Genomic DNA, 19,375 nt, shown 5'->3' with positions numbered 1-19,375 from the left:
ATCGGATTCAATTTTCCTTGTTTTAGCCAACTTTTAGGAAATTAACTGAGAAGAAATGCTTTCTTTTTCTTTTATCCTTTAGAGGACAAATATAAGTACATTCTGTGAAAATTTCAAGTCTCTAGCACTTTCCTATCCGGAATTATCTTGATTCCGATTTAGAGGGATCTCAAGCGGGATGAGGACGGGATAGAGGGATCTCTCGAAAACGAAAGTGCCTAATAACTGGTGAACATTTTTATGTATCAAAAAACTTTTTTTCCTACTTTTGCATTGCTATAAGGATACTTTATATACCAAATTTCATCCCCTTATGAGCACTACCTAAGGAAATACAAGGGATATTAGCCAAAGTAATCCCGATTTTGCAAAAGTTCCAATGAAAGATCACTGTGATACCGTCATACCGTAAAAGTGAAACCCCCCCTATTAACCCTTCGAGCATTTGGGGGGGAGAATTTTTTTGATAACTGGATAACTGATTGGAAAATGCTATTCACTTGAAATTTAAACAAGTGTTGGGTATTTATGATACAGGCTTGCAGGCAAAATTCCAGCAAAATCTGAAGAATGGTTATGCTGAAAGTGAGCATTTTGGGTAAAAACGGACCAGACAGGCGACTGCGACTGAACCAAAATTTACCACATATTTACCACTGCTCAAAATTTCAAGGTCATAGATGCTTCCCCTGGTAAAAATTAGGAAGATGCTCGAAGGGTTAAGATGTGTTATTTCAAATTGTCAAAAAATCTTTCATTTCTCAATCGTATCTTAATGAAAGTACGTCATCTACATCTGGTCGGTTGTGGTAATCTGGATCGAGTAATATTGCCACCGCAGTTCGGATACCAAACTTGCTAAATTTTCTAGACAAAGTGCTTGTCTCACCTTCCCACTCAAGAACATCCTCTACATCTGTGAAAAGATGTTTTCCATTGAACCAGAAAGAAATAAGAGCTCCCAAAGACCACATATCCGCACTGAAAGTGTAATTCTGACCTTTGATCACTTCCGGGGCTGCATAAGTGTAACTACATGCGTAAAAGATTTGCGTGCCTGTGTAATATCCCTGTTGAGTATCTCCGTCAACATGCTTTGAGATTCCAAAATCCGAAAGTTTGAAAATAGGGAGTTCGTTCCATTGGTCAGAAAAGCACAAGATGTTGTCAGGTTTAAGATCTCGATGCATTATCCTGTTTTGATGGAGATAATCTAAGGGTGAAGCTAATTGCTTCATAACTTCCCATATTACATCTTCTTTTATGAGTTCGTTTTCTTTCTGGTGAGACAGGTTCTTTCGAAATTCAAGCATCGTGCCTTCATCTGCATACTCCATGACAATGGCTAATTGGCCGTTATTGATGAAATGTTCAAAGAATTGAACAATATTTTTATGTTCGAGATCTTTAAGAATTTTGATTTCCTGCAGTGCTAATTCACTAACATTGTTGACTTCTTTTACTGCGTAATACTCAATATTAAATCTCTTCGCTTTGTACACAACGCCAAAATATCCACGTCCAAGCTCAGAGATTTTTTCATATCTATCTTCCCATCTATTTGTTGCATTGACATTGCCCATTTTCGTGCTTTATTTCAATAACAGAAATATTTTTAATACTACAGAGAAAGTTTTATCAATGCGACGTTGAAAGTGAAAGAAGTGCAAGTAAAAGATATTTTGAAAGATTACAATCGAATAAAGCCAATAAATGGAGGAAATATAAAAACAAACTTCGTCTTTCGAGCTGTAACAAACCGCAAGAATGAAACATGAGAGCAATTGCAGTCAAAAAAAATCCCAAACGAACACAAACCCCCCACAAAGAGGAACAAACGAATCCGCTCAATCTCTAAACGATCGACACGTTTTAAGCTGGTTTATTTTACGTTACTGACCAGCTTTCTTTGTTTGCGCGAATTAGGGTAAAAAAACAAATCAAGAAATGCGTAAATTCAGTCCTGAATAACAGTCTATATTAATAATGCTCTTGGTGAAATGTTTGTTTTTAGCAATCAACTAGACTGACAGTATTTTATTGGGAAGTACAGGGTGTCCCTAATTAAAGTATCGAGTCGAAACACAACTATGAGTAGAAAGTTTTATGTGCGTGTTCACAAAATTGTATTTTAAGCTCTCCCTCTTTTTTCTTTGGCATTACGATTAATTTATACGTTGTAACTACCTTTTGTAATAAGATGGAGAACGTTCTTATATTTTAGCGATAACACACACAAACTTTTCTACTCAATCGCATGTTCAAACTCGATACTTTAATTAGGGACACGCTGTAGATCGAAAATATTTTCTAAAAATCGAACAAAGGTGAATGATGAACTTCAGTGCTGTCATCAAAATAATTAATCCAAGTTAAATCCATGTTTACAATTCCCAAAAGTTCTTTCGCTTTTCGTTTCTCTTTATTATACGCTTTCAAAACCAACCGATATTTCTTCAAGTCCGTTTCATGAATTCCCTCAAATTGAATTTTCTCATTAAAGAATGGCGTGTGTCCAATCTGCGAGCCAGTGTCCGTTTTTTGGAGTTTTCCGGGTTCCAAAAATGCGCGGACGTGAACATTCAAATCCAGTGTTTGTTCTTTGGTGGTGAAGCCATGGACGCGCCATATGTGGACTTCTAACAAGCTCTCAGGGAAGAAATAATGTGTAGTGAACTCAATCATACCGTTTGTTCTGCAGTAGAGGAGTATTTTTGAGGGGTTTTCTTGCTCTTTGCTGAAAGACGCGTTCCTTTGTGTCGTGATTGTCGAAATGCTTTTCCCGGACAGTGAACGTACTCGATCTAGAACGAAATATGATAAAGGCTGTTTTTAATTCATAAAATATTATGCACTTAAAAACTTCATCAGGATAAGTATTTTTAAAGTGTTTATTGAAATGTTTAAAGCAACCGCAACAACTTTTTTCCACCAAAATGAAAAGGGAGAGGATATTCAAAAGTCTATAGTTCAAGGAATCTACACAAATTAATCTTCAAACTTTTAAAACTATGTAATCAATGTTAAGTCTAACAGTCTTTGAGTAAATAATGTAAGTTTCCATATTCTATAATTTATTGTATAAAGTTTCAGGATATTACACGTTTTTTATAAGAACAAACTATATAAGAACATGAAACTTAGATGCCCAACATGTTAAGAACAAGTTAAGAACATTTTAACCCTTTCAGTCCCAGAGCTTTGCACTTTTTGAAAGAAAAATTAAAAAGTTTCATACCGAAGTCATGCGTCAGCAAGACATCAGTCATGGGGTAAGGGTGCCCCAAAACCAACTTTTTTCTTTAAAATTTCATCCTCTTTTTAATGGTAGCTACGAGGGTTCTGGAAATCTTTTAGTTCTGGAGATATACTGTAGCCCGTTGAAGTTTGTTCACAGAGAAACCCGCAATGCGGTTCTCTGGGACTGAAAAGGTTAAGGTCTTGGAATGTGTAAACAAAAAGCTCCTAACTGAGTTTTTGATGGAGGCCATAACATTATGACCCGGGGGGGGGTTACTACCCTTGCCTTCCGATGGACCCTACGCGGGACTCACTTTTGTGAAAATTTTGATAAATGTTGCAAACAGTGAAAGTGAAATTCGCCAGAATTTTCTCAAAGTTTTTCACCTTTTTCTCAAATTCTTCTAATAATGTACCTAACGAGGGATAGATTTTTCTATTTTGGTGTGTTTGCCCTACCTGAAAAGCATGTGCCACTTCACCTTCACCATTTGAATTTTTTGAAATGTAGGATCAGTAAAGCTCGTCCACGTGGTTTCAGCAATGAAAATTATAGGCATGAGTTCAGATTTTTAAGAAGAAAAAGCTTTTGAAACTCAAGAACACTCACCATGCAAAAGAACGCTCCCACTTTTCACTCTTCCCTCTCCTTCATCAAGTTCTTCTGACGTCATCACTAGCGTTTCGGTCTCGTCACATTGGTCATCTTCATGGTCCGAGAGGACACTTTTGTTGTCATCCGTATTTAAAGGGAATTTGTCGTTCCTGATACGGTTGAGGTTCGGCATACTATTGAAACGCCCCCTTTGCTCCTGTGGGAAAGTGTTTTATTTTCATTTTTGAATTTCTATCAAAGATTTTTCATACTATAATACCCAACTCAAGATTGTCTTTTAAACGAGTACAAAAACTCAATCTTATTCAAATTCTATCAAAAGGTTTTCGCATTTGTAATTTTTGCGATTCTTACCCTGTGCAACGGTTTTTGACTTTTTGTTTTCTTCAGGTTCCACGTTCGTGCTCTCTGAGTGTGCATCTGTGGATTCACGTTCGTCACGTCGAAGAAAGGGAAGAAAGATGATATGAAGGGGTGCGAAGAAGAAGTCGATTTATTGTTCCTCGCATTGTACCCGGGAAACGACTCTTCTGTCCGAACCAACTGAACGTATTTTCGGACAATCAGAACAAATATGATGAGAATGAAACCGAAGCAGACGCCCACCGCAATCAGTACTGTAAAATGGAAATGAAATAGTATACACTTTTCCCGAGTTTATCAATTTTTTTTCAACCTCTCCAGTTTGAAACGAGAACTTGATATTTTTGAAGCTTTTGGTGATACAAAGTCATTCTGAAAATTTGAGATCAAAAGCTTTTTCCATTTCTTTTTTATGGCTGTTTTAATTCCTTTGTTTTTACAGTCAAACCTCTCTTAAAAAATATTTTATCCTACCGCGGGCCTCGTTTCTATGTCGTTTCCATGGGATACTTTTGTTTAAGAAAAAACTTTAAAATTGAAATATCTCAAGAACCTTTTAACATAATTATTTATTTTTGATTTCGTATTTCGTAGTAGAATCTTTCTAAATTAAATGCAAGTAGAGCAGGGTTTTGGAATAGTGTTTTTTCAAAAAGTCGAAATAAACTCGGGAAAGGTGTATTAAATAACTTATTTATCCAGCATTTGTAGCCTATACTAGACGTCACGGCTTTTTTTCTACGCTGTAACGTCTATTCCACTTTACGACTTTTTCGAATGTTTTGAGCCCAGGTTTTCGGGCTCTAAACATTCGATTTTTTGACGTCACTTTAAACGTTTGAAGCTCCTGCAGTATCAAAAAAATAGAATTTGCGTCAAAACACTTGAAAGGCTTCTATTTTTCGAAAATCGTCAAAGTGGAACTCACTAAGAAACGGGATAAAAAATCCCGGTTTTTGGTGAGGTACTCGCTACAGCATTTGGCGAAGTAGCCGACTTATAAACTGGACATACTCACACGGAAGTCTAACAGTTTATAAGTATGTAGAGGAATATAATGTCTCTACTTAGAATTTAGTATTTCAAACAGTTAGACCAAACTGACCTACCTTGGGAAGAAGGTTGTAGGTTGTAATGCTTTCACTGTCCTTTTATCGATATCATTTAAAAATAGATCGTAATGTGAAATCAAAACCTTACCTGGCGTAAGTTTTTCCATGGCGTGAAAGTCGCTCACTTTATCATCCCCTTAATTATCCTGAGTTCTAAATCACTAATCAACGCACAAACTAATTCCCTCCAAGCAATTCTTTGAGAGCATCCAAAAACATTTCATTTCCTCCTAGCGATGAAACTCTCTCAGTTGATGTTATCAGATTAAACAATCATAAAGTTTCAAATAAGATTTGAAATCTAAACTTTAGTGTTTTTAACAAATCTCATTATATTAAAAGCTTCTCCAAAATGTCGAATAGTCTCGCTAAGCTTTTGAACTGGACGCGTGGCACTAAACTATTGTGTGAGACACATTTAAGTTTTATTTCTTAGAAACTCATATTTGTTGAGAATGGCTTTGCTAAAATCTAATATTTGGGAATTTGTAGTTCGTGGCAATTAAATGAAGTATTTTTACTTAAAATATTTCTAATTCACTTATAAGCATACATATCTGACGTATAATCAAGAAACGTACATAAAAGTTAATCAAAGTTACTTGGTATTAACCCTATTCAGCCTAGGGGGGGGGGAGCTCTTTCTGTTCGGTGGTCAAACTATTGGTAATAGCTCCTGAAATAATAGAGCTTTTGCCGTGAAATTTTCTATAAATTCCTAACTTTTATTTTGCTTCAAAATAAAAAAAAATTGACACTTAAATATTTTCACACCTTGAGCATGATGACATTTCTGACAGTAAGGTGCCACAAAAATTGACACTTTTCCAATAAAGATTTATTTTTAATGTCAAATATATCGTTTAAACCGTAATTTATTGAATATGAGGATAAAATAAGCATTTTAAACTCTGGCAAATTTTTTCTAAAGCCTTTGTTAGAATACAATAGCTATTTATAAGAACAAAGGAAATTTTGGGTTTTTGCTCACTTTGGGCATGATGAGTGACGTCATCAAAAACATTTTTTGTCAAAAGTTATCTTACGTGACAAGGATCTTGTGTGCCAAAATTCATCCAAAAAGACCCACTAGATCAAAAGATAAGGGGTGGTACAGGAAAGCCCCCCCCCCCTAGTTCTGAACCACCCCTAAAAGCCTAGGTTGAATAGGGTTAACTTATTAATCAAGAAAAATCAAATGTTTAAACCAAAGAATATCACTTGTTTTTTCCTGAAACTTGATGCATTGATGCTATTTTCAATTGCGGAGCAAGAAAGAGTATGACAAGAAGGTCATTCGTTTATCTAAAAATGAAATCAATAGCGATCCACGTCGTACATAGTTATTCCCGGGGGGGGGGCACTGGGTTTGCGGACTGACGGTATGTGCGGGCCAAAAATTTGCTTTTAAAATTGCACCCTTACAGTGCAGCAAAAATCAGTGAAAATCATACCCTTAGAGTGCATTTTCCCCAAAATTTTCGATCCTTTTCGTGCAAACCAAAAGATGGTCAAAATTCTAGCATTTTTGGTCAAAATATCTACAATCAGGGACAAAATATTTGGCACAAAAGGGAAATTCACCGGGGTGTTTTGAAACCACAATCGATTTGTAAGTGCTCTAAAGTAGGTTCGAAGGGTAGAGTTTTAACTCTGAGTTTTAACGCTAGACTTAAGACTTAGGACCTTAGGATCTGAGGATCCAAAAGTTCAAAAATGGTCTAGTAGGGCTTGAAATATAGCCTAGAAACCCATAAATCCCTCCCAGATCGAAATACTTGATGAAATCAAGTTGAAGGCCTAAAAATTGACATTCTCGCTCGAACTTCAATTTTCGAAAAATTGTAAATTAGCCAAAAGTGCCAATATATTATGACCCTGATTGTAGATTTTTCAAAAAATTTCTGAAATTTCTACCCTTACAGTGCATCTCTAGTTTTTCCGACCCTTACAGCGCATTTTAAACATATTGGAAAAGGTACCCTTAGGACCCGCACATACCCGTCGGTCTTTTTGCCCAGCTGCCCCCCCCCGGGATAGTTATTTCAACTAGAAATTTGTACAAGTTCCACACTGGGCCAAAATCGTGATTTCCAGTACATTAAAAAAATACCAAAAAGGACCTGGAAATGGAATATAACGAGTTAGAATTTTCCAGATCAATGGAATTATCACAAATTTCCAAATTTGGAAACGCCACTATGTAACATTCTCTAAAGTCAGGATATGAAAGTCGGAGTTATGTAAAGTCAATGCTCAAGTCCCAAAGATTGGAAATTTCACATTTCCTGAAGCTTGTATATGTTTAAATCCCGGGGGGGGGGCACTGGGTTTGCGGACTGACGGTATGTGCGGGCCAAAAATTGGCTTTTAAAATTGCACCCTTACAGTGCAGCAAAAATCAGTGAAAATCATACCCTTAGAGTGCATTTTCCCCCAAATTTTCGATCCCTTTCGTGCAAAAAATGGTCAAAATTCTAGCATTTTTGGTCAAAATATCTAGATTTTTCAAGAATTTTCTGAAATTTCTACCCTTACAGTGCATCTCTAGTTTTTCCGACCCTTACAGTGCATTTTAAACATATTGGAAAAGGTACCCTTAGGACCCGCACATACCCGTCGGTCCTTTTGCCCAGCTGCCCCCCCCCGGGGTTTAAATGTCATATTTTTTGAACTTTCTGAACAACGGAAAAATGACCTTTTCAACGTTGGGAATTTCTGACAGTTAGTCATTTCCAGGTTATTGGAAAAGTCAAAACCTTTTTCTTTTTGAGAATCTCTGAAAATCCATCTTTTAGATTTTTTAGCGACTGAATATTTTTGAAATTTCCTGAACATTTTAGAAGATCCTAGAATATGAGATTTGTACATAAATAATCATTAGTAAATCATAGTTTTTTTTAGAAAATCTTTTTCTAACTTTTATATTTTTGTAAACATTCGAAAACCTCCTTTTTTTCTTTTGTTTAAAAAGAAAACATTGCAGTGTAATTTTTCTTTGTTTTCAATTAAAAGAAGCTATTGTAACGTAAAATTTCTTTGTTCTTTTTTATATTGAAGAAAAAAAATGTCTTTGTTTTTTATTATATAGTAAAAAAAAGTCTCTGACACAGGACTTGGGAGAGAAAAGAATAAGGGGACAAAAGTGTGCCCCCGCCGAAGAGTGCAAAAAGTGGTAATAGTGCAATTAACGATTAATCGCACTCCTCTAAACCAATCAGATTCGAGTAATTTTGCACGGCTGACGATTACACTTTTTATCACTTAATATCACTTTTCTGATATACTCAAAAATTTAAAATTCACATTTCCAAAAAATTGGGAATGCCACTTTCCAAATTAGAAATTTAGGAAAGACAGATTTTTACCCATTGCCAATATCCCAGTTTCATTTCGAAATGATTGCAAAAACTATGTATTTTTAGTTATTACTACCTTTGTGATAATGTAATTAATTGACGTGCAAATTAACAGCAAAGGAGGATGGGATTGCAAGGCGTAAAAACGAATAATTTTGTGCAGATTTGGCAATATTTTTAGTTTCATCGCAGTGTGCTTTTCAGTTTTGTTTGCCAGGGCGTAGTCTGAAGTCATGCTTCTCAAAATAGTGTGTAACCCAAATAAATAAGCCTTCCGTTAGAGTATATAACCCGAACCAATACAACTTACGTTATGGGGATAACCCGGATGAAACTACATTATGAATTAGAGCTAACTTTAGTTAGGTTAGGTTAATTTTAAGGAAGACAAATCAACGCCCGCAATACACCCTTCCGCCATCATGCTACGCACTCTAGAAGCCATTGCTCAAATCCCAGTATCACTATTTATACGGGAGTGAAACCACGCTTAGTCTTTCTTATTCTTGTGTTTTCAATTTGTTGGGATGACATGTGCAGCAGACCCAAGACCTAGCCTGGATATCCAGCCCGTAAACTTTTTTCTTGATTTTGATATTTCTTATGTTTACGGTCTGGTTTACCTAGATCGTCTGCATTCTCATCTGAGGATGATTATGCGGATATTCTGATTGGTTGGTCCAAGCGAATCAGAAATCTGAATAGTGGCGCGCGTATAAGAAATTATACGAGCCGACTTGAAGTGTACGCCTGTATTTGGATGGACCGCGCGGGCGATCAGCAAGGCGCGTACGCTGCTTTGCAAATCTCCCTGATTTTTCTTTTTCGAAGCAAATAACAATAGAAGACCTAATTATCTCCCTTGGGTGTTTGACCACGCATCCAAATAAAAATAACAATAATGGTAGGGAAGAAGTGGGAAGATCAAAATATGGGAATTTTTAGATGTTCTGGTTGTTTTCTTTTCAATTACTTGCTTAGATATTCTTGTTTTAATCTTCTTAATGACTTGGTTGCATCGTGTAAAGAACTAAAGGTATATCTTTATTCTGCTTCAATTCTTCTTTTCTGTTTGCCGATTTTATATTGATGTTTTGGGTTGTATTTTGAAAAAATTTGTTCTCCAAGATTCACTTTGCATTTTCTGTCTAACAGACTTTCCACCACACTGTCTATATTTTATGGTCAAGGTTGCCATTCTAAATTGATTTATCACTGCTGGGGTACCATCTTGCAATTATGCATGTCATTATGTGCATATATTTATTTGCAGCCATGGGATTCATGCAGGAAAATCTGTCAACAGGGGTTCACCTGATTTCTAGGTGAACCAAGCTCTATAATTTTAGAAGTTTGTCTGGCTGAGGTAAAACTTATTTTTTCTAAAATTTTGAGCTTGGATATCCAGGCTAACCCAAGACCATGTTTTCAAGTGTCAAAGAAAAGTCTGGATAGTTAATTAAATAAATCAAGAACTCTCGATGGATGTTTGTTCTGCTGGTCCTTACCTTACATTCTATGATTGCTGTTGGCTACTCTACTGCTGAATTCCTTCAAAAACAATAAACATTGCTGACTGATGACAACCAATCCAAGAAGCTCCCATCCACACACGTTTGTTACTTACGTACTCGTTCTCCTCGAAGTTACAGTCCAAGATGCACCTGTCTTCACTCTCTTCCTTGGATGGTCTTTCAACAAAATGGAAAGTTAAGTTAACAGTCTTGTAAGTTCAAATTTCTATTCTCATCCTACCCCCTCCATCCAACAATCAAATCTTGGTATCTGTTATGGTCTACCTTGATGGTACGTGTACGTCCCTGAGTTTGTTTTGCTGGTCATGGCACATGGGCAATCTTAGTCGTGGAAAGGAACCACATTAGGTTTGCGTACCCTTGCTTTGTTGGTTTCAAGTTGCAATTTTGTCTTTCATTTCTCTGGGGGGGGGGGCTTCTAACTATCCACCCATGTGCTCATATATCGGAAGTCGGGCAGTTGTTTTCACCCCTTTTTTTTTCCCTTCCTTTTAATCCCTGGTAACGTCCAATGACGTTGATACATTAGCCATTTCATTATTCTAGCCTACGAACCTTTGGAAGCCTCGGTTGATAGCCCTGGGTTTCACGTGTTATCATCTTTTACCTTTTTGTTTTTAACTGGGGTTTTTAACTATCCACCCATGGGTTCATTTGTCAAGTCGGGCAGTTGTTTTTCACCCCATTTGTTCTCCCTTCTTTAATCCCTGTTGATACCCTATGGTGTTGGTTGATACACTGGTAATTATTTCAGCTTTATAAAATGCACCTTTGGGAAATCTACTGGTTGGATAGCCCTGGGTTTATGTGTTATGTTTCACCTTTTGTTTTTAACTGGGTTTCTCACTATCCACCCAAAAGTTAGGCACTACTTACTTCAAGTTAGGCATTTGTTTTTCACCCCTCTTTTTTCATGCTATCATTCCTGTTGACGTCCAATGACGTCATGATGCATAGTTAATTATTTAGCCTATGAACTTTTGGAGACCTACTGGTTGGATAGCCCTGGGTTTCTGTGTTGTCATGTTTTACTTTTGTTTTTAACTGGGTTTCTAACTATCCACCCAAGAGTTCACCTGTAAGTTAGACAGTTGTTTTTCACCCTTCTTTTCTTCATCCTATCACTCATGCCGACGTCCAATGACGTCATGATACATTGGTCATTACTTAGCCTATGAATTTTTGGGAACCTGCTGATTAGATAGCCCTGGGTCTGTGCTGTCATGTTTACTTTTGTTTTAGTTGGGTTTCTAACTATCCACCCATGGGTTCACCTGTAAATTGCGGAGTTTTTTCTTTTTCTTTTTTTCACCTGGCCTTTTTTGTTTGTTCTCATTCTATTATGCCTGGCGACGTCTAATGACGTCATGATACGCTGGTAATAATCTTAGCCTATGATCCCATGCAAACCTCGAAACCTACTGGTTGGGTAGCTCTTGGTCTTGTGTCGTCAAGTTTTATTTTGTCTTAACTGGGTTTCTTACTATCCAACCTTGGGTTCACATGTAAGTGGGACAGATATTTTTCTTTTCTTTCTTGTTTTCTCTTGCTACAATCCCTGGTGACGTCGAATGACGTCACGATTATGACGTCACGATTCAATGGTAATTATATTAGCAATGAACATCTGGGAATTTACTTGTTGAGATATGGGCTTTGTTTTTATTTTTTTTTTTTTTTTACACCTATTCTCTATACAGCTGTAACATAAATTGGGTCTGGAGACTTCACAATAAGTAGATTGCCTTTTTGGTTTCAACTACCCTGGGACTTGGTTCCCTTTCTTTCCCTGAAACATACCCCACAGAGATACAGTGCTTAGATTAAAAGTCATATGTCACCATCCTCAAATAATCTTATATTTAGCAGATCCCTTGCATTAAATGTCCAAACAATTTTACCCTCAGATCTCAATTCAGACCATCCTGCCTTGCTCATATGGCTGTCCTCCTTACAGTCCTTCGACAGGCCGTCAACCCTACGGTCTTAGACACCTCCAATCATCCTCATTACAATCTAGACTAAAATCCATCATCCCTATCAGGACATGGGCTCAGGTTATTCTCACCAGGATATAGGCTCAGGCCATCTTCATCAAATACATAGGCTCAGGCTATTCTCATTATGACCTATAGGGAAAACTTTAAAGCATTAAGACTAAGACTGTCATCCTTTTAGTAAGAGTTAGCTTCCTAATGTGTAATGACTTCTTTTTGAGTTTGGCTGCTGATTTGGGGATGTATTGTGCGGGTAGTTTTGGGGACGTTTTGGGGGTGTGGGTCCCTTCGGAACCCCATACTCCTACCTAGTGGCTAGCTTATACAGTATCTACAGGCACATACATGTTAGGAGTAAAGGCTGTCCTCCTTACAGTCCACGCTCATAAGGTTGAGGAGTAAAGGCTGTCCTCCTTACAGTCCACGCTCATAAGGTTAGGAGTAAAGGCTGTCCTCCTTACAGTCCACGCTCATATGGCTGTCCTCCTTACAGTCCACGCTCATTTGACTGTCCTCCTTACAGTCCACGCTCATAAGGTTCAGGAGTAAAGGCTGTCCTCCTTACAGCCCACGCTCATAAGGTTAGGAGTAAAGGCTGTCTTCCTTACAGTCTACGCTCATATGGCTGTCCTCCTTACAGTCCTTCGACAGGCCGTCATCCTTACGGTCTTAGGCGCTTAAGTTAGGCCTCGTATTGCATGGTACATCCCCAACATCAGCCCCAAAGCGAACAATATTTCACATTTATTTCATTTCACAGATTTCGGCAATTTCAATCATTTCAAGTTTACTATATTTTACTCATTTCGACAAATACACATTTCGGAACCTAATACACTTTTGTCATTTATTTGCCTCCCCAAAATCTAATAATAATAAATAATAATAATAATAATAATAATAATATAATGATATATTTCTGGCATTTCCAAAATTTACATTTGGCTCTTCACCTGAAAATTCTGTATATAATATATGTGCAATGTCTAGAAAAAAAATGTAAAATAACCTGGTAGTATACTGAAGAAAAATTGGGACCGTATGCGGACAAGCAGATAGGGACGAAGCGGTGGGCTAGTATGACGAATAAAATGATTTGGATTGAGAAGTATAAGGGGTAAAATGTGAATAGTGATAGAGCTAGACTAAAACCTAAACAAATCCGAGTATCTGAGTATGCTAGCTGATGCCATCACAATGTGTGCTATTATAAAAAATTAAGGAATATATTTAAAAAAAAATACTAACATAATGTTATAAGCTAGACTAGACTAAGGTTCAAGTACTATTGGTGGCTAGAGGTAAAGTAAGCGACAAAATAGATCTAAGAACTCGGTGAGATAGAATCACGACAGAGCGTAAGATAGAATGAGTAAAACTTGCATAGATTGCAACACCGAAGGCTGTGTAAAAGTGTACTGGACCTTGCAAAACACGACCAGTATTTTGACATAAATAAGTGAGCTATCAACTATCTAAATTAAATTAATTGAAAATAAGTAAACATCAAAATGGAAAAAAAAAAAAAAACTTCATAGAACTAGAATATAATAAAGTCATATATATGCACTGAAGAAAATACAGACTAAGTAAACCTAAGAACAGATGGGCTAAATCTAAAATCAGAATGGAGACTAGGAAACCAAGGCTACGAGTAGGGATATTAGAAGAATTTAAATCAGAATTAATTTAAAACTAAAATGGCGCGTGAATCAAATCTTCACCTGTTTACACTGTTAACAACATTTCGACCCTCCGACGTAAAAATTAATTAGAGCTAACTTTAGTTAGGTTAGGTTAATTTTAAGGAAGACAAATCAACGCCCGCAATACACCCTTCCGCCATCATGCTACGCACTCTAGAAGCCATTGCTCAAATCCCAGTATCACTATTTATACGGGAGTGAAACCACGCTTAGTCTTTCTTATTCTTGTGTTTTCAATTTCCCACCCTCCCTTCCCTTCCATACATGGAGTTAGGGAGGGACGTGGTACATATATGCGCCAGTTTTTTGCTTGCTTTTTTCTCTCTCATTTCAGGATGATTGGCGACGACGCCCACGTCCGACGACGAGGACGCACAAGCAGCAGCGCAGCTAGTCCCAGCCAGGTTTTTTCCCCAAAAGGTGTTTTTAGTCCAGGGACTAGTCTTTTTTGTCTTCTTTTGGGATGTATCACGCAATATGCTCTTCATTGGTGTGGGTCCCTTCGGAACCCCATACTCCTACCTAGTGGCTAGCTTATACAGTATCTACAGGCACATACATGTTAGGAGTAAAGGCTGTCCTCCTTACAGTCCACGCTCATAAGGTTGAGGAGTAAAGGCTGTCCTCCTTACAGTCCACGCTCATAAGGTTAGGAGTAAAGGCTGTCCTCCTTACAGTCCACGCTCATATGGCTGTCCTCCTTACAGTCCACGCTCATTTGACTGTCCTCCTTACAGTCCACGCTCATAAGGTTCAGGAGTAAAGGCTGTCCTCCTTACAGCCCACGCTCATAAGGTTAGGAGTAAAGGCTGTCTTCCTTACAGTCTACGCTCATATGGCTGTCCTCCTTACAGTCCTTCGACAGGCCGTCATCCTTACGGTCTTAGGCGCTTAAGTTGGGCCTCGTATTGCATGGTACATCCCCAACATCAGCCCCAAAGCGAACAATATTTCACATTTATTTCATTTCACAGATTTCGGCAATTTCAATCATTTCAAGTTTACTATATTTTACTCATTTCGACAAATACACATTTCGGAACCTAATACACTTTTGTCATTTATTTGCCTCCCCAAAATCTTCACCTGTTTACACTGTTAACAACATTTCGACCCTCTGACGTAAAAATTAACATTATGTACACACCTTACATCAGTGTGTAACCCAAACAAATGCAACTTATGGTTGAGTGTAACTCAAAATTCTTCGCTATACGTTAGTATGTAAGCTGAAAGCACACCCTTTTACTGCAGGATGTAACCAAAGTTTTCTTTACAGGTACAGGATGAACAAATCAAATTCATACTTTTTTATCTATCTTCGGGGAAGTAAATATCAATGAAATGACGACAACAATCGGACAATACGTAGAATTAAACGCCTCTAAAATATTCTTCTGAATAAAATTATCTATTGAGCTTAAACAAAACATAAAAACAAAAGGAAAAGCTATCATCAAATAAAATAAAAATGAACACAGGCGATAACAACAGCAAAATAAAGATTTCTTACTTACAAAAAAAATTGAAAAGTCGACTTGAAAAGGCTAAAGGTAAAATATTTTTTATCGTAAAAAATTAACAGCGCATCAACTAGCTTTTGAAAAGAATTTTTCTCAAATTTTCCCATTGAGTATAGAAATACGAAGACAAGTATATCTATCTCATTTATTGTATGGTTTTTGACGCAACAGTAATAATCTTCAGATACTCACAATGTGAAAATCTGTCATCAACTCTCTCCCTCATCTGTGAATAAGTGGAATAAGTTCATTTTTTCATGAAAACTTAAGACAATCATCGAAAGACTAAAATTTTAGTTTAGTTTAGTAAGGAAAGGTGTTAAAAACTCCCGCACACTGTATCTCTCATATACACTCATTATCCAATTAATATAAATGCATTTTCTCTATTTGAAAGTTTTAAAGCTTTAAACTTTTAAATTTATGTATAAATTCAAATATAAAACAAAAGACTCCACAACACAAGTCCTCCACATTGGGAAACTCCATAAGCTCCGTGTGCTAGATGAGGAACAAATCATTCAAGCCAATAATAGCTGTTCCAATGCTAAATCAAAAGAGTTCAAAATCGGATCCAAAAGGTCGATAGCATTATTTTGTAACACCCCAAAATGTTTCTCCAGAATTCTAGGAATTTTCCCTCTGTAAGCTAATATTTTCAGGGTACAATATTCGAACATCACTTCTCGTGAAAAAACCCTTCCCTGGTGCCAGGTACAGTCAGTCATGGTATAGAACAACCAAAATGAAACTTTGTGTAAAAGACTTTTCAGCTTGCAGTCAAAACGAAACACTTTCGCTTTTCTTCTCTTTTTTACTTCGAATTATTCAACCATCATTATGATTTTCACTCGATACCAAACGTGCTCGTTTCTTCGATTGCGTAAATTAGTTTCTCCAACAGAGTATCGAAGTTCTTGTATGGAGGTAAGTCCAACCGGTTGAAACAAGTGTGCGCCCTGAAAGTTTATTGGATGTTACGTTACATTTACCTTATACTTCAGTCAAATTTTCACCCTAAACTTTCAACGACCGAAAGAAGGTCTAGTCCTTTGGAACTCAATTATCCCGAGTCGGGTCCGATAGATTGATTCTCTGTAACTAAGTTTGTGAATTCTTTTTTCTTGTGTTCAAGTTGACTACAATTAAAAGGAGAAATTTTAAAGTCTAGTTTTACGCTCTAGAAAAGTGAGAATAAAAACACTATACCTGGGCAACATTTGTTCAGTTCCCCAACAATCGATGGTGAATTTCTTCGGTCCTGTACTTCCACGTAATGCACCAAAGCCTTCGTATGGAATACTTGACGTGCCTGTCACAAACTGTTCAAATATGGGAGAGGTAAAAGAATTAGAAAAGGGAGAGTTAAGAAACAAAATACTGCAGGAAAAACAAAGGATCGTACAAAACATTGATGTTAGCATGTGAAATACACCGATCACCTTTAGAAATGTCGATGCACGATTAGATGATAATCCCAAAGACACAAGAGACCCCTGCTATGAGTACCACGGTTAAGTAACAAGTACTCATTTAGGTGTGAAAGAATATGTTCAAAAGGGAAATCAGAAATATGAACGAACCTGTAGTAAACGTAATCGTTGTTCGTTAGGGAAAGAGTCGACTGCTTGCCAAAACCATTTCACTACTTGATGTTTGTCGTGGTAGCCTATACAAGAAAATAATATTAAGGTGTAATATGCGTGAAAAAAATCTTTCTAGGTATATTAAAGACTTAACATGACTTGCTACGTACTCAATTTAAGCTATGATTGTCATTTTAAGTTCAAGTTAAGTTCCCCCACGACTTTTGTTGAAATCTAAAAACATGCCAGTGACTGAACAACAAATATTCAATCACCCAAATACATGCAATCATTTCTCACTTAGTTTTCCTTAAACCCAAATAAGAGCATGGGTGTTAGTGGCTGTATTGTTGAAATTCTAGTCACGCACCTGATCTGTAATCAGTATTCTTACGCCAATCCTTGATATCAATGTCTGCAGTACCAGCAATGACCAATTCCAACTCTCGATCGTCAAACATTTTGATCATGTTCTGATCCAACGCCTGTTAAGAATCACAAAGATAGGAAAATGGTATAAAATACCTGCCTATTTCTGCTTGGTTGGACTTGAACACCGTATTTTGGTATTTCATCCATGTAAGAGTCAGAGTTGCTCGAAAATTGAAATTCCTTAGATCACAAGTTTTACAGCAATATAAAGCTTATTTAGTCAAACTAACCACTCAACCTTGTTCAAACTTACCTCGTTGAAACCTTTTACAATTTGTTGCATCTGTTCACCCATACCTCGCTCAATTTTCCATTTGATCATGAGGTCCACGTATTCTTGTTTGTTTTCTTCAGTCACGAGAATGTTGTGGCCGTTTGGTTTCAACTCGCGCTCGATCACCTGTCGGAAGGGTTTTATGTGGAGTTAAAAAAGACGATATTTTGACAGATGAAAAAACACTTATGTGTAAGCGTGAAATGATACAATTTTCCAGGAAACTTCTTTTGACGTTTTAGGGGGAAGTTTAAAGGTTTTGTTTTTGAATAAGAGTGATATCGTTTGCTTACTCATCAATTTCAAAATACAAGCTTTTTCACATTGGATTGACACGGATGTAGAGCAAGATTTGTCAGAGAGAGGAAAAGAAAAACAATTTTTTGTTTATTTAGCACAATATAACAATAGGGAGACACTGTTCTGATATGAAATATGTGTCTAATATGAAACGGAAACACTTATGTAAAGATAAAATCTTGGATGGCTTTTATGGCTTTGGAAGTAGGACTTTCTCTGAATCCGGAGATTATCTTCTTCCGTTGAAGATGTCCGGGAAATGTATACCTTGCTATGTCCGAAAACTTCATCGTTGACGGTGAAATAGAGGTCGAGGATGTCGGTGATGTCATTTTCGAGGATCCAAACAGCGCTCTGATGGAAATCTTGATCGATCGTTTCCAAGTCACTTAAATCCCAGCGTCTGTTGATAGATTGGAGAGGAAAGTGATTATTAAATGGTATACCCTCCACTGTTCATTGATGCTGGTCAAAAATAGTGTGACATTTTTATTTCTCAAAAAAAACACCAAATTTAGAATTTTGTTAATATCTTTCTCAAAACTTGGTATCCTGAAGTAAGATTTCAGGAGGTGATAGAGCTAATGAAGACAAAGACATAGATATAAGTATTTCCCTTATTCGACCCAGTTTGAGGTTGACAGGCCGAAAATGACTATTTCAAGGAAATGTCATCCTCAGAAAAGGGAACTAAAAAGGAAATGCAAAAATTGGTGAGAATAGCTCCCTGGATAGTTATACAGGACAAAAAGTGTTAAAAGAACCAAGATTTCCTGTTATATTACCTAATTTGAGGTTGACAAAATCGATGTTATTAAAATGCACTGTAAACCTCAAAATTTGGACCCCAGAACATTACAATATGTTTTAAGTAATGCAAAAGTGCTAAGCAAAGACAGATTTTCCAACAAAACCCATTAAATGAGCTGTTTTTAAGGTTGACAAGCCGGAAAAGTCTGTATTGAGTCAAAATTGGACAAAAAAGGCTTTTTGGGGTGTCAACCTCAAAAAACTCTTCAATAACCATTCGAATCCAATTCCATAGTCTTTCTGTCTTAAAAACAAATAGAATTGAGGTTTACAAATGATTTTAAAAGAGCTTCTGGTTGTTTCCATCAAAAGGCACTTTACCTTGCATTGAAATAAAAGTTGTTGTCAACCTCAAAACTTGCTCAAATAACAGACCTTGGGAAAAGATTTTTAGATGGTCAATAATGATATTTTGTAAGCCAAAGTCATCATATTGATCTATCTTTGTCAAAATTATGCACAAAACTAATGTCAACCTCATTTTTGGATCCATTTAATAAATGTCAACCTCAAATAACACCC

The 19,375-nt window shown here is 36.8% G+C and overlaps 4 protein-coding genes across 4 annotated transcripts in view; 1 reads left to right on the top strand and 3 right to left on the bottom strand.

Annotated features, from left to right (window-relative positions):
- LOC136813397 (nuclear envelope integral membrane protein 1b-like) overlaps window positions 1-19,375 on the top strand; it is a 351,044-nt gene that overhangs the window by 268,526 nt on the left and 63,143 nt on the right. The window lies entirely within an intron of this gene.
- Window positions 703-1,654, bottom strand: LOC136813379 (serine/threonine-protein kinase Nek6-like). The gene has a single exon (XM_067069890.1). The coding sequence runs from the start codon at window positions 1,581-1,583 to the stop codon at window positions 762-764; it is 822 nt and encodes a 273-aa protein (XP_066925991.1). The 5' UTR covers window positions 1,584-1,654; the 3' UTR covers window positions 703-761.
- LOC136813378 (uncharacterized) lies at window positions 2,211-5,593 on the bottom strand. Its single transcript, XM_067069889.1, has 4 exons — window positions 5,420-5,593; window positions 4,211-4,473; window positions 3,851-4,052; window positions 2,211-2,804 (listed from the first exon to the last, which is right to left on the bottom strand). The coding sequence occupies exons 1-4, from the start codon at window positions 5,436-5,438 to the stop codon at window positions 2,311-2,313; spliced, it is 978 nt and encodes a 325-aa protein (XP_066925990.1). The 5' UTR covers window positions 5,439-5,593; the 3' UTR covers window positions 2,211-2,310.
- The window catches only part of LOC136813396 (E3 ubiquitin-protein ligase HECW2-like), a 55,383-nt gene continuing 51,310 nt past the window's right edge, over window positions 15,303-19,375 (bottom strand). The window contains exons 20-25 of the mRNA XM_067069918.1: window positions 18,311-18,446; window positions 17,723-17,869; window positions 17,408-17,522; window positions 17,035-17,120; window positions 16,661-16,773; window positions 15,303-16,410 (exon numbers count right to left, since the gene is read on the bottom strand). Coding sequence (XP_066926019.1) covers window positions 16,299-16,410; window positions 16,661-16,773; window positions 17,035-17,120; window positions 17,408-17,522; window positions 17,723-17,869; window positions 18,311-18,446 — 709 coding nt within the window. The 3' untranslated portion in view covers window positions 15,303-16,298. The remainder of the gene's footprint in view (window positions 16,411-16,660; window positions 16,774-17,034; window positions 17,121-17,407; window positions 17,523-17,722; window positions 17,870-18,310; window positions 18,447-19,375) is intronic.

The sequence above is a fragment of the Clytia hemisphaerica genome, unplaced genomic scaffold (assembly GCF_902728285.1).
Source record: "Clytia hemisphaerica strain Z4C2 unplaced genomic scaffold, Clytia hemisphaerica genome assembly, whole genome shotgun sequence".
NCBI lineage: Eukaryota > Metazoa > Cnidaria > Hydrozoa > Leptothecata > Clytiidae > Clytia > Clytia hemisphaerica.
Note: the sequence above shows the minus strand (reverse complement) of the source record. Positions and strands in the feature narration are given on the sequence as shown.